A 14,907-nucleotide genomic window follows, 5' to 3' on the forward strand; every position below is an offset into this window, starting at 1 on the left:
ATTCCAACAGCATTACCCAGGAGTCACTCAGTATGAGCACCCTGATAAAATAAAATGATGAAAATATAATTTATAATGCTGATTATCCTCAGCAGCCTATCCATAGCAAACACTGACCCGAATTAAGTGCTGACACAGATGAGGTAAAACCTATTTCCTGTGAGCAGAGAAGCTTGAGTGCTTACCAAGGACCAGCACAGTGCAGGTGACGGTCTTGGACCCGGCTGGGTTCTCCACAGTCAGGGTGTAGTCTCCACAGTCGCCACGGTTACAGAACCTCATCTCCAGCTTGGTGCCAGCCTGGTTGGTCTCGATGTCAGCCCTGGTTGGCACCTCAGCATCGTTCTTCTTCCATGTGACAGTGGGGAAGGGCTTGCCCTTGATAGCAGCCATCAGAGTGATATGGGTTCCAGCCATGGCCTTCACCTCACGGGTCATGCCGGCATCCAGCAACAGCTCTGGGGGCTCTGGTGGGTCACAAGGTCAGAGAGGTTCCATGTTGATTTACAGAAAATAAAACAAGTGGCTGCACATTGGTACTTGGTGTGTGAAAAATGCCATTGGTGCTGTAACTGGGGCAGTGCCAGATGCAATGCCAACTCACCGAGTCTGTCCTGAGTTCTGATGGGCTCCTTGACGTAAGCAGGCTCAGACTCTCCGGCAGCATTGACGGCCATGACCCTGAAGCGGTACAGAGCTCCCTCGTCCAGGTTGATCACTTTGAACTTGGTCTCCTGGCAGGAGTCTGGGGTCTGATTTACCTGAGGGACAAAGACAAAAGGAGGTTAGGCCAAACAAAAAAATACTTTGGGTTCCGGTTCCTTGTCATTGAAGGGCATGAATAGGTAGGGAATTTATTTTATTTTATTTTATTTTTTTATTTGGCATTTTAAGGATGGGTAGGGGGGGATTTATTTTATTTTATTTATTCATGGGAAGGATGGGTAGGTAGGGATTCTATTTTATTTTATTCTTTTTTTTATTTTCGGAAGCAATGCATGGGTTGCTTTTTAAATATAATTAATTCAATATTTGCATAAATTACCATCTTTTTAACGGACGGAGCAGCGTTATTACTAGCAGAGGGAGGTGTCTCTGGCTTACATCGCAGCGCTAGGTACCTTAAGTCGAATACACCCATCACGCCCACCGCCATACAGCCAAGCTCCACGGAGGGGGCAGCAGGCAAACATGACAGATCCCCCGTCATGTTTGCCTGCTGCACTTGCAAATCTACAATGGCACTGTTTCACCTCTTTCACTACATTTGCAAAGTTTTTCTCTTGTAGTCGGATTATTTTCGCTGGTGGTTTGCGAGGACAAATCACACACACTGTGCAGAAGTCCATTCTTTCCAGCCAGTGCTGTCGGTGGCGCGTGATTCCATCAAGTTATTTTCCGAAGTTACGCGAGAACATCACAAATAAGGCAAGTGCAACATAGATCAAAATAAAAGCCCTGCTTAACTTTTGACAAATGCCAACAAGGTCACACTCGGTTGCATAGTGCCTTTTTTTAAAAAAAAAAAAATATATATTTTTACACAGAGGCCAATAAAATAACCTGACCCGGGAACCGGAACCTAGAATGTTTTTTGTCTGGCCTTATCTAAGTGCTAAATTTCATTTACTGCAGATTTTTTTCTAAATTGTGTTCCTACAGTCCTATCAGTCTAGATGTCAGGATCCAGTAATTTTGAGGTTCCATGTGAATCTGTGCTTTCTCTCAAATCAGTTACAGGATTGACAATGCTTTGTGTAATATATTTCCGTATTGTGTTTGTTTAAAGTATAAAGACAAAGCAAAAAAACAAAACAAACTTAAAATGTGAACCACAATCTCACCTTGATCCACTCCTCCTCTCCAGCCTTCTGGTATTCCAGAAGGTAGCCGAAGATCTTTCCTCTGCCAGTGTCTTTAGGAGGCTGCCAGGACAGAGACACAGACTCCTTGGTCCAGTCGATGGCCTCAGGGTTAATTGGTGGGCCGGGGATCACTGGAGCACAACATCACAGAACATGTTAGCAGAAACCAACACATACATTAAAAGCCACAAGGACATGAAGGCGAAGAGATTATGAAAGAAATTTGAGCAGCAAAAAGAACACAGAAAATATGAATGAAATGTCCAACTAGGACTGATGGTGCAGAAGTTGACCTACCGATTGGATCTTTAGCAAACACAGGTTTGGAGGGGGGACTGGGGTCTCCCGCTCCCACCACGTTCTCTGCACTGACTCTGAACTCATATTCACAGCCCTGCAGCAGCTCCTGGACCCAGTACTCCACTTTGGGATAGATACGCTCCGTGTTGCAGCGGAACCACCTGGAAACAGCAACACAGCAGCTGTGAAGCACTGAGACACATTCATTCATCAGTCAGTCAATCTCATTTAGACCAGTGGCTCTCCTCTGGTGTCGCCACAGGGTCCACACTCATCCATTCAATCACAGTCCTCAAATCCAAGTCCTTAATTTTGCAAAATGAAAAATGTAGCACTTGTGTCTCTGAAAGCTAAATGAAATTCCCTTTATGTCTTTCAAAAAATCTTACAAATTGTTACTTTCTCCAATGAAGATCCAATTTTTTTTCAGAAACAGTACACATGCATACCTGTTGGCCATAGTTTCTTTTCTCTCGACAATATATCCAGTGATTGGTTTCCCTCCGTCTGCAGGAGGCTCCCAGCTGATGAGGGCGGTGTCGTGGTAAACCTCCTTCACCACAGGCTGTTTAGGAGCATCTGGCACCCCTGTGAGAGGAATTAGAATTAATTAGCACATAGGACACTACACAGTGAGTCCTGTACACATCCTACATGCACCAATATTCTGGGTCACCTAAAACTGATAAAAGTATTTTAGCTGCAACATAGCTGTATGGAATTTCATGTAAATTTATTGCACAGATCTTTGAGAATCTTAAATCAACATTAGTATTTTAAATAGCAGTGGGTATATAGTAAATAACAGAAAATTTAATCGTTCAGCATTATCAATATGTCTGTATTCTACAATGATTAACTATAGAAACTGAAATTAGAGCCACACATGAATATTTGTCCCCTAATTTGTCACAATATGAAGGGAAAAGGCAACTTATAGTGTGCACACTTTTCTCTCTTGCAAATCAGCCTTTTCTGATAGGATTAGTTCACAGTAAGTATCAATAAATCGATCTTTATGTGAATGTTTTGCAAGCAGACGTGCTGTGTTTTGAAGCAGATGCAGTGCACTGGCAGGTGTAGAACATGGCGAGGTGTGTGCAGACTTACTGAAGACATCCCTGGCCTTGGTCTCAGCAGACAGCAGGGGGTCGCTGATGCCGTAGATGTTCTGAGCCATGATCCTGATGATGTACTCACGACCCTCGATCAGCTTCGGCACCTGCGACACAAACACATCACAAGTATTTACTTTTAACACATCATCATTTTACGTTCCCTTTCCTCCTGCTCTCTCTTTTTCTCTCTTCCCCCTTTCCCTCTCTCCATCTCCCTCTCTTTGTCCAACTGGTCGAGGCAGATGGCCGCCCACCCAGAGCCGGGCTCTCCCAGTTAAAAAGGGTTTCTTCCTGGCCACTGTTGCAAAGTGCTGCTCATGACTTTTCTGCAAGTTCCTATACCAGTGTCTGTGCTCACATAATTCTTTTTAATATTGATTTTGTTTCAGTATAACTACAACTATGCTCTTAACTATCAACCTATCCTGGCAACTATTCTGGGCAGTCGAAAAAAAAAAAAAAAAGATTCTGAGGAGATTTCTCCACGATCCCTTAAAATTTTGTTCATTTTGTTCATTCCACATTTTCTTCAACATGTTCCATGACACCTAAGCTGTCACTGATGGATCAAACCAATAAACTAAGAATTTTCCTTCAACCCTCCCAGTCCCATTGAAGGGCTCATCTTTAAAAATGCATGCTGCACGGCTGAGCTCTGTTAAAAGTCACAGAACTTTGTAGTAAATTCTTGTGGAGATCCCAAATGTGCCTCTGAATTCAGGGAAATGTATATAAAACGATACACAAGACCTGTATATCTTTTCCATTTGCTGTAATGCTGCAGCCATACAACAACGGCATCTTGGCTTTGATTATTTCACTCAGTATCAGTGTGACGGAGCTTCAATGAAGCTGCAACCAGCAGAGACACAACATGGATGATCCATGCTCACCCGGCAAGTTGTCCTGGTGCAAGACGAGGTGACGGGCATCCACAGGTCCCGGTTGGTGTCTCTCTTCTCGATGATGTAGTTGGAGATGGCGCAGCCTCCGTCGTCCAGAGGAGGATTCCAGGAGATCACCATGTAGTTTCTGTAGACCTCGTCAAACACCACGGGGCCTTCGGGAGGCTGAGGACGGTCTGTGAGGAGGGGAAAGTAACACACTGCTGAGTAAATATTTTATCTTTTCATTCACTCTTTAAACTTAACATGTTCTTATGTTGAACCGTATCGTTAAGCCCTTGTTGCCCTTGCAGGTTTCTTTGATGCCCTTGTTGCCCTTGCAGGTTTCTTTGATGCAGGTTTCTCATATTGGATAAACTCAGGAAAAAGAATACAGTTTAAGAGAAGCACTCTTCTTTTTCTTTTTCTTGTGTTTTTCTAGGTCCTGAAAGGTTTGGAAACAGGTTATATCATATATTTTTGAGCCAAGTTGTAACTGACCGACGACAGTGACGGTGCAGATTCCCTTGCGCGTTCCCACGGCGTTCTCCACGTTGATGCAGTAGCGGCCGCTGTGTTCCCTCTTGGCCTTGCTGATGGTCATGTTGAGATGCCGGGTGGTGTGGTGGAGGCTGATCTCCTCGTCCGCCTTCAGCTCCTCGTCATTCTTGGTCCAGGTGATGGCGGGGGCCGGCTTGCCGGAGTAGCGGCCCTGCAGCGTGCAGATGTCGCCAACCTTCACCATCATCTTGTCTCTGAAGTCCAGGTCCAAAGTGGGAGGTTCTGGTGGAGGAGCCAGAGTGAACGATCAGACTTCTGATGTGTAAACACTAAACTCAGGGTTTATCAATACCCAAACGTAGAGAAAAAATTCAAATGTCAAAAAAATAAATTTTGAAAGTCAATTTCAATTAACCGGGCTGTTGTGGACAATCTTCTCGGCACTTGATGCCATTATTATAATTCTAATTATTCATATTCTTCATATTTTAAAACTGTACTGAACTGTGGGTTTGTTAAATGTTAACTAAAATGTAATGCTCTCTGATGATGACTAAAACGTAAGAAATTAAACGTTACCATTAATATCATTAAACCGACGCTTCTGTTTGACATGAGCTAGACGAAAGTCCTGATTGCTCCGGCATTTTCAGTTTCATTTCACACGTTGCTACCTTTAATTACAAGACTGTTGATATTAGATTTAAGTTCAGCCTCAGAGTTGCACCACGAACCAGTAAAGCTGGCAAAAGCCTAACGAACATCATGAAACCGTAAAAAATGCCATCCACCTGAAAAATATGTAATTATCCTGTAATGATTTAGAATTTTCGTTTTAGACCAATAAAAGCGGGTTTACAGTCTTATTTTCTTCTATCCTTGGAAAGTGAGTTGAGCTCTCAGGTTGAAAAGTGGTTTGTAAATTATTATCTACTGTTTCCGTGTGACTCACCCAGCTCCTCCTTGCACTGGATGGGTTTGGTGCAGAAGGACGGCTTGCCCTGTCCGACCTGGTTGACGGCCGAGACTCTGAACTCGTGGCTGGATCCCTCCTTCAGCCCGCTGTGCGTGAACTTCCTCTCCATCAGCTTGTCCTCTCCGCCGATGCGGCTGAAGTTGTCCTTGCCGATCAGACGGGACTCCAGGATGTACGAGGTGACCTCGGCACCACCGTCATACTTGGGCGGCCTCCAGGAGACCGAAATGGAGTCTTTGGTGATGGCGGTGACCTCCAGGTCCTCTGGACGCTCCGGGACGGCTGGGAGGAGAAAGACACACATGCTGCTTTAATCCCTCTTCTATTAAAGTATATAATAATTATTACAATATTAACAATACTTTATCTATGTAGCAATTTTTACATGGGGGAGCAGCTCAAAGTACTACAATGAAGTAAAAAAGCAAGAAAATAAAATAAAAACAGGCAATTAAAAAAAAAAAACAGGTAACCAAGTGAAGAACAAACAGCAGAGGCAGCAAATAACAAATGTCAATAAGATCTATAAAAAATAGAGATAAAACAAAGTATACAGAAACTAGAATATATTTAGACATTAAAATGTAAAACAAAGGAGGCCATAAAAACAATAAAATATGTAAAAAAAAAAAAAAACAATAAAAGAATAAAACAAAGGAAGCGTGTGTGTGGTTAGGGTGTGTGTGGTCAGGGTTTGTTTTGGTGGGATGGACTCGTCTCTAACTTACAGATCGGGTCCTTGATCAGCACCATCTTGTCTGTCTCGATGAACGGTCCCATGCCGATGATGTTCTCAGCGGCGATTCTGAAGAAGTAACCCTTGCCGTCGATGAGCCCCTGGACGACGGCGTTGTTCCTCGTCACCGTGTAGGACACCGAGGTCCAGCCCATGCGGTCCGACTCTCTCTTCTCGATGATGTAGTTAGTGATGGCAGAGCCGCCGTTGTCCTCGGGGGAATACCATGTCAGCTTGCAGGAGTCAGTGGTCAGGTTCTCACCGGCGAAGGGGAGGCCGACCGGCCCAGGAACGTCTGGAGAAGGATAAGTAAATCAATAAATAAATATCTGACAAGCTCAATAGGTAGGAACATAAGAAAACACTAAAATCTGTGGTGTCCCAGGTTGGCTTTACTCACCCAGAACCTCCACAATAATGGCCTTCTTCCTCTCTCCTCCCTCGTTCTTGGCACTCAGTGTGTAGATGCCCTGGTGCTGGCGCCTGCAGTTCTTGATGATCAGTGAGTTGGAGATGCCGGTGGTCTCCACTACGGCCTCCTTGGGCACCTCGGCGTCGTCGCGAGTCCAGCTGATCTTTGGGGCGGGCTTACCAGAGACGTAGGCAATGATGCGGATAGTGCCGCCGGCGTGGACCACGATCTTCTCCTTCACCGAGGCGTCCAGGTCCATCTCAGGAGGAACTGGAGGGAGAGGATTTGTGTGGTTAGACCTGTCAGCTGAACTTCACATTATCAGTCTGTCTTTTTATCTGAAAAATCAAAGGATTCATTTTTGATACAGCACAGTTATGGTCAGAGCGCTGTCCTGGCTCTCCCATTTCAAATATTTAGAATCAAGGCAGGAAATCAAAAAAAAACAAAAAAAAAAAACATCAAATGGCTGTATATCATATTCCTACTACCCATGCCAAAATGCGTCATCTATCCGACTACGATAATTATCACGTTCTCATAGTGTTTACAAGGTTATTATTGTTACTGAAACTAATAAAACAGAACGTTTTTGTGAAAACAAAAACGATCTTTACAAAAAAACAATAACTATCTGAAATTAACTTCAGTGACATACAATTTTAGAGAAAATGTCTTTAGGTTTCGTCTCTGTCAGTTTATTTGGTTGCTCATCCTCAGTGAAGACATTTTTTTTTTAATGGTCTAATGTTTTGTTAAGTTTTTATGACATAATATTTCTCTCGGGAGGGCGCTAGAGAGCCGCTGCAGCAACCAAGAACATTTACAAAGACTCTTTCGTACCAAATGGAACAACTCTCCTCCGTTTGGTTTTTTATTGTGGTATGTATTGTGATTTTATGGTTGTGATTGTGTGTTTTTGTGTGTTTCATAAATGAAAAACTAAACTGCAACTAACAAACCTGCTTTAAAAACTATTTACAACCAAACTGAAACTGAAAACTAAATGTCCAAAATGAAATAAAAATACAAGCTAATGAAAAATGCAAACCCTAATAACTCTCTGGGCACAGGGTTATTTTCCTGCCCTGCTGAACTAAACATTGATCAACCGATCGGTGTCTTACTTGTCCGGTCCTTGACCTCGATCATCTCGGAGACGTATCCCGGCTCTCCCACCCCAGCGGCGTTGACGGCCCGGACTCTGAACCGGTACAAACCGCCTTCCTTCAGCTCTGCAACCACAAACTTAGTTCCTCTGATCTCTTTGTCTTTAGCCTGGAGGAGGAATAGCAGATCAGCTCGGTGTCTGGATTTACTTTTTCAACAAAATCAGTAAAAAACTGGAGGTGGAATGACAGGCGACTTTTTTTTTTTTTTTTACCTTCTGCCATTCTTCCACCTCGGCCTCCTTCTCCTCCTCATCGCCCTCGCTGAGCAGCAGCCTCCTCTGGGCTTTCTTCTCCTCCTCCTCCTTGTTCACCTCCTTGTACTCCACAATGTAACCCGTCACCTTGGAGCCTCCATCCACCAGGGGAGGGATCCACTCCAGGTCCACCGTGGACTTGGTCCAGTCCGTCACCTTGGGGGTGGGGGGGCCAGGTGGCTCTGAACACACACACACACACACACACACACACACACAGAAAGTTACATCTAATGCTAATGTAAATCTAACACATTATATGGACTGTCCCATGATAATGTTGACACTCACTAGAAACTGAAATGTGTACGAAATGATGTCTGTCACGTTGATTGTTTTTTGTTCAGTTGATGTGTTGGTGCAGTCCTAAAAATGCTGTCTTAGGTTTGAATTTTTAAGTCAGGATACACTACGGCACAGTACAGAAAAAAGCCAACGACAGAGCCAGGCTAACGACTCCCACAAACTTCAGGTGTTTATGCTAAGCTAACAGGAAATGCTACCCATAGGAACTGAACCACTGGACGTCCAGAGGTGAAATCTGGTCTCAGTCTGGGGATGTCGGGAAAAGGGAATTTTGCTCAAACCGTTGGAGTATCAGCGATGTAATGTTTTGTGTGTCTTACGGATGGGGTCTCTGCAGAGCACGGGGTCAGAGGGCATGCTCGGCAGGCCGCAGCCGGCGGCGTTGACGGCAATGACCCTGAACTGGTACAGCGCTCCCTCCAGGAGGCCGGTGACGTCCCAGTTGTTGCCCAGTGGCAGAGCTCGGATGGGGTCGCGGGTGACCCGGGTCCAGCGCTTGCCGGTCGTCTCCTTCTTCTCAATGAAGTATCCGGTGATGGAGGAGCCGCCATCGTACTTGGGCTCATCCCAGTTGACAGTCATGGACTCCAGGCAGACCTCGGTCACTGTGGGCTTCTCACACTGGCCTGGGACAGCTGCCGGGGAGAGGATCAATCATCAGCAATCAGTGTGGGAGAATGTGATCAATTAGTGAGAAGGATGAGGTCTATTGGCAATAAAACTGACTGGGATTTGACGTGAATAAAAGTTACAGTACACTGCCTCAGTTTGTTGCTAATGATATAACAGGATATTAGAGAATCAATGTCATGCTAAAATTGCATGTTGCAGTTCACTGAAATGACATTAAAAAGCACTCTGTCATCTGCAAACAGGATATCAGGTAAATACCATGAAGAAGACCTTCATAATGAAAATCATAAAAAGAGAGTGTGGACTTACTGAAGAGATTCCTGGCCTTCTCGGGCTCGCTAGTGATAGGCGGTCCGACTCCGAACTTGTTCTGGGCCATGACTCTGAACTCATACTCGTGATTCTCCGTCAGCCGGGTCACCACGTAGGCGCACTCCTTGGGGTCATCGGTGACGTGGACCCAGGACTTCCTGTTATCCTCGCGCTTCTCAATGACATAGTTGGTGATCTTGGACCCACCGTCATCTTTGGGAGGGCCCCAGGACAGGCCGATCCTCTCGGCAAACACCTCGGTGAATTTGATGGGTCCGACGGGTGGGCCAGGCCGGCCTGTACAGATATATCAGACATCAGATTGTTAGACAACTGAGCATTTATACAGAGCAACATGGGAGAATTTTTCATTTCTAGGTTTCATTCAATCTACAGAAAAAATATTATTCTGCCTTCTATCTCAAATAAAACCAAGCAATCAGATGATGTCTCAAAAATATGTGTGTGCTAGTAGCAAGGTTATTCTAGTTAACTAAAAAAAAAAAAACTTAAACAACGAACAACACTGTGTGTAATAGGGTAATAGGATGTAAAACCAAACAGGGGGGGCAGGGGGCGCTCCTCACCCAGCACGGTGAGCTTGATGTCCTTGGAGGTCGTGCCCAGGCTGTTGGTGGCGGTCAGCGTGTAGACGGCGCTGTCATCCCGTCTGGACTGCTGGACCAGCAGCGTGCACTTGTCCTGGCTCACCAGTTTGTTGACGTGCTGGTCGTACTGGACCGGCGCCTTCTCCTCGGGTTTGGCCAGGCTGGCCTTCTGCCAGGACAGCGTGGGGAAGGGGCAGCCACTCACCTTGGCCACCATGCTGACGTCACATCCCTCCTCGCCCTCGATGGCCTCGCGGAGCTCGATGGTGGGAGCGCCTGGAGGGACGGGAAGAGGCAAGTGGTTAAACTGACAGTTTTAACAAGAACCAAACAAAAGGTGAGGCTGAGGCGCAGCCGCTGTGAGGTCCTGTTTGAAATCACAGGTGAGCAAAACAGAACCAGCAGCCAGACGGCGGCAGCGTTCATCTTAACACCAAATTAAACCAGTTTTCTCCTTCACTCCAAACTTTAGAACTGGTTTAAAATGAAGGATTACTCTTGAACCTCAGTTTAGTTTGAACTCTAATCTGAAATTATATGTAATCCTGTTGCACCAAAATGTCAAACTCATTGTCAAATTTAAGATATGACTTGGTATTAACTTTAATCTTGAACTTGAGGAGATTTAACTTTAACCCTCTGACACCAGAGCAAATTCCCCTGATTTATCTCAAAAAGACAGGAAACAGGTGATTAGCAAATTAGTAAGAAATGACCCAACATTTTTTCAAAAAATTCAGTAAAAAGTTACAACAAAATTACTTAGAAAAATACCAGAAGATTAGTGATAAATAAATCAACCAATTAATTAATAGTGATAAAATTAATTAATTAATTAAGTAAGTAAAAGAACAAAACTATATTGATCATTTTAATAATTATCTATTTAAACATCCGATTAGTGATGGTGACTTGATGTCAGATTTCTTGTGTTCATATGCTTTTCATGAGCATTTAACTCTAATTATTTAATTTGAGCTTAAATCAATCATTTATTTGGATTTTCTAAATTAAGGTCAGTTTTTAGTTGTGTGACAGAACTCTCCTGATTGGTCCGTCCATCTGTCAGTCACTCACATGTCTGGTCCTTGATGACGAGCGGCCCGGCGGTGGCGGAGGGTCGGCTGGGCCCGGCTGCGTTGACGGCCTTCACTCTGAACTCATATTCTCCTCCCTGGTGATCAATAACAGGAAAACTGATCGTATTAGAGGCTTTTTAATCTACACCACATGTTTCCTCTCATTACAGAAAATTAAAGGGCAAACTTTTTGCACTTTAAAACTTCATAACTCCTATGCAGTTAAGTCCGATTTACATGAAATTTGGTCCAGACATGCATGAATCCCCACTCAACACATTTTTGACGTCTCCTCCTAGACCGTAGATCTGATTGCTTTGAAATTTGCTGTGGATCATCATTGGCCCATAAGGCTTGTTGATATCTTATTTAATTTTCAAGATACTGACCAATGACCTTCAAAAGGGGCGTGGCTTAGCACATAAACAGACAAAAAGTCAACAACCGTTGGGACAATCAGGAGACTAGATAGATAGATGTACTTTATTGATCCTAAACTAGGATCTGTCCACAGAAGAGCCTGAGACAGACCCTGAAAGGCAGATTTAATTTGTATTTGCTTGTTTCTGGACCACCCAGATTCCTCCAGAGAGCCCTTCATTAGGCTTTATGTAAAACGGAAAATTTCAGGGTAAAAATTAAAGCGTGAAGACGGACCTCCTTCAGGTCCTCCACCACGAAGGTGAGCTCCTCCACGTCTCTCTTGTTGCACTGCTTCCACGTCTCCTTCTCCTTGCCGCTCGTGTCCCAGCTCAGCCGCTCGATGATGTAATGCTTCACCGGCGAGCCACCGTTGTTTTTGGGAGCTTCCCAGGTCAGAGTGACGGTGTCCTTCGTCACCAGGTTCACCTTCACCTTGGTGGGGGGGTCAGGGGGGTCTGAGTGGGAGCAGGACAGAAGAGGACAGGTGTTTTTAAAGGTGAATAATCTTCACTCTGCTGTGCGATTAACTAACTCCCACTGCCTCAACAAGACGTGTGTGTGTGTGTGTGTGTGTGTGTGTGTGTGCGTGTATGTGTGTGTGTGTGATGTTACGTACAGATGGGGTCTCTGGCCCTGGCGGGTTCACTGGTGACAGTGTACGGTCCGAAGCCCAGTCTGTTCTCCGCCCGGACCCTGAAGAGGTAATCCTGACCCTCCAGCAGGCCGGGAACCACGAAGGCCTGGCTGGCACAGGCTGCGTTCACCTACACACACACACACACACACACACACACAGTTTACTCAACAAACAGAGCTCACACTTATTATTATTATTATTATTATTTTTGCTTCCTCTGGACCAAAATTTAAATCACACTTCAGAGTTTGTTGTGAAAACAACAAACTAAAAGTGATGATTAGTTATTCAGAGTCAAAAATACAATAAAAATTCAAAATTAATTTTTGTCCAATGAGGAAATTTCATCTTCGTCAAAGAATAATTCAAAGTGGAAATCGTCTCAAAGTGCATGTTGCCAACATGTTGTTTATGAGCAGTCAAGTTAACACGTTAAGAACACGCTAACTCCACATGCAAACACCATCTTCATATCAGTTTATCTGTGACTCTAATCAAAATGTGCAGTGTAACCTCAGCCGAACTTGCACATTTGAGCTCATTTTCAAGGATTTCAAAAAAATTTCCAGGACATTTGATCAGTTTGTTTTCTATGACTGGAAAAGTAGCCAATAAATTTCCAGGTGTTCCAGATTTTCCAGGAGACACGGGACTGTCCAGGACAGACGTCCAAAATGGAGAAGATCTAGGATTTATTCATCAAAGTCCTCATCAGCTTGACTAAACATGATGTTTGGTCAGTACCTTGGTCCAGGCCTTGTCAGTGACACACTTCTTCTCGATGTAGTAGCTCTTGATTCTCTCTCCTCCGTCATTGTCTGGCAGTTTCCAGATCAGCCTCATGGTGGCTCGGGTAATGTCTGTCACCTTCAGGTCTTTGGGAGGCCCAGGGACGTCTGTAGCGACCAAACACACCGTCACCAACGGCAATGTAAAATATAATATTTGAATTTCAATTGGAGGACACCAACACATTTGTCTGAGCAAACTTGTCCAGGGTTACCGCTCTTTTAGGGAAATCACTTCTTAGGTGTGCAAAAGCTCTGACATCACCGTGTGTGTTTTTTGACCTGTTTGGCTTTCCGTATACACATAACATCTAAGACACTGATGTGAGCTCAGAAAACATCTGAACATGAAATCTCAGCTGAATTTTCGAGGATCTTGCTGATATTTCCTTGATATTTTTATCAGTTTTCAAATTTTCCAGGTGTTTTCCTTAAACTATTAACACATTTCCAGGTTTTCCAGGACACAAGGAACCCTGTGCTGTCTGAGTGTGTGTGTGTGTGTGTGTGTATGTATGAGGTGTGTGTGCGTACCAAGGACGTTGACCCGGATGTTGATGTGTTTCTGGCCGGACTTGTTCTTGGCGGTGACGGTGTAGCGTCCCGAGTGGCTCCTCAGACTGACTGGGACGGTCACGGTCGACGTTGTGTCGGTCGACTCGATCTGATGAAGACAAAGGTTCCGTTAGAGAACGTCATGAGCAGCGCGTGGAACACAAAGTATGTCGGCAGTCTCACTCTGCATGTTCATGTTCTAAAGGAACATCCCAACGTTTTGGGGAAAATCCCTGTTTTCAGTTCCTGTATTTAGTCCCTATGGGTAGCATTTCCTGTTAGCTTAGCATAAAGACTTGAAGTCTATGGGAGTTGTTAGCCTGGCTCCGTCACATCTACAATACATGGAGCTCCCATCAGCAGGAAACACACCTGTCAGAGCGGTATCGCTTTCACACCAGCTAATAGCAATCGGTCCATCTCTAATGGACGAGTGTTATTGTTATTTACACACTTACACTTTGTTTAATTAAATTTAAAAAACTGCTGTCACTCTGCTGCCTGTCAAACCAGGCAAAATACAAGTTATAAACATAAGTCACATGATCGTGAATGCCTTTTTGCCCACTGGTCAGGAACTTAGCAGGATCCAGTTTTACTGAAAACCAAACAGTATCAGTGTGTGATAAACTTTGTGTTTGGTGGAAAGTCGTGTCGCTCTAACTGGTGACTGACTGGGTTCTGTCGACCTGAGTTGGATCTGATGATGAATCACTGAGTTTAGGAGGCCGTGAGCAGGTCTCACCTCGGAGTCCACCGGCAGCGTGTGCAGCTTGTTCTTCTTGTGTTTCTTGGCTTTGCCGTCAAAGTCCCAGGTCACCTTGGGAACAGGCCGGCCGGCGATGATGACGGGGATCTTGAACGGATCTCCGGCTCGGACGCACAGCAGCTCATCGGCTATCATGTCCAGGGTGAGCTTGGGCTCAACTGGCAAGGGAAAGAGACGGTCAGCGGAAACATCAGACAGACAGAACACCAGCCGGGCAGACCGGTTTCGTAAATTTTGCAGTTTGTTTGTGATTTATTCCGATCAGTGTCCAAATTTTTTGCTTATTTTTCAGGTAATTATTCATTTCTGGCCATATTTTGCAGATGATTTCTGGTTATTCTCCTCTTTCTTGTGAGATGAAGATGTTTTGGATCTGACTTCATCTGGGATTAAAGACGTCTTCAGCCAATTAAACTCAACATGAACCAGCATTTTGGCAGCATCTTGCTTCATTAGTATGGGAAACTAACCGGACGGTGGTTTGGCAGAGAAAGGCTTTTTTATTTGAGAGGCGTGGGAATGTTCAACCTGAGAAAATTCACTAGATTTCTTACAGAAATTAGGGGAAAATGCAGTTAG

The 14,907-nt window shown here is 44.5% G+C and overlaps 1 protein-coding gene across 1 annotated transcript in view; it reads right to left on the reverse strand.

Moving 5' to 3' along the window:
* Window positions 1-14,907, reverse strand: part of LOC115380245 (titin-like) — a 228,925-nt gene that overhangs the window by 71,626 nt on the left and 142,392 nt on the right. The window contains 23 exon segments of the mRNA XM_030081336.1: window positions 186-467; window positions 605-761; window positions 1,845-1,996; window positions 2,163-2,326; window positions 2,615-2,753; window positions 3,276-3,387; window positions 4,177-4,364; window positions 4,669-4,950; window positions 5,621-5,926; window positions 6,373-6,675; window positions 6,781-7,062; window positions 7,920-8,070; window positions 8,177-8,203; window positions 8,276-8,400; window positions 8,845-9,159; window positions 9,467-9,766; window positions 10,057-10,353; window positions 11,155-11,251; window positions 11,814-12,034; window positions 12,196-12,343; window positions 12,961-13,112; window positions 13,539-13,668; window positions 14,305-14,486. Of these exon segments, the coding sequence (XP_029937196.1) occupies window positions 186-467; window positions 605-761; window positions 1,845-1,996; window positions 2,163-2,326; window positions 2,615-2,753; window positions 3,276-3,387; window positions 4,177-4,364; window positions 4,669-4,950; window positions 5,621-5,926; window positions 6,373-6,675; window positions 6,781-7,062; window positions 7,920-8,070; window positions 8,177-8,203; window positions 8,276-8,400; window positions 8,845-9,159; window positions 9,467-9,766; window positions 10,057-10,353; window positions 11,155-11,251; window positions 11,814-12,034; window positions 12,196-12,343; window positions 12,961-13,112; window positions 13,539-13,668; window positions 14,305-14,486 (4,512 nt within the window).

This window comes from Myripristis murdjan, chromosome 21 (assembly GCF_902150065.1).
Source record: "Myripristis murdjan chromosome 21, fMyrMur1.1, whole genome shotgun sequence".
Lineage (NCBI taxonomy): Eukaryota > Metazoa > Chordata > Actinopteri > Holocentriformes > Holocentridae > Myripristis > Myripristis murdjan.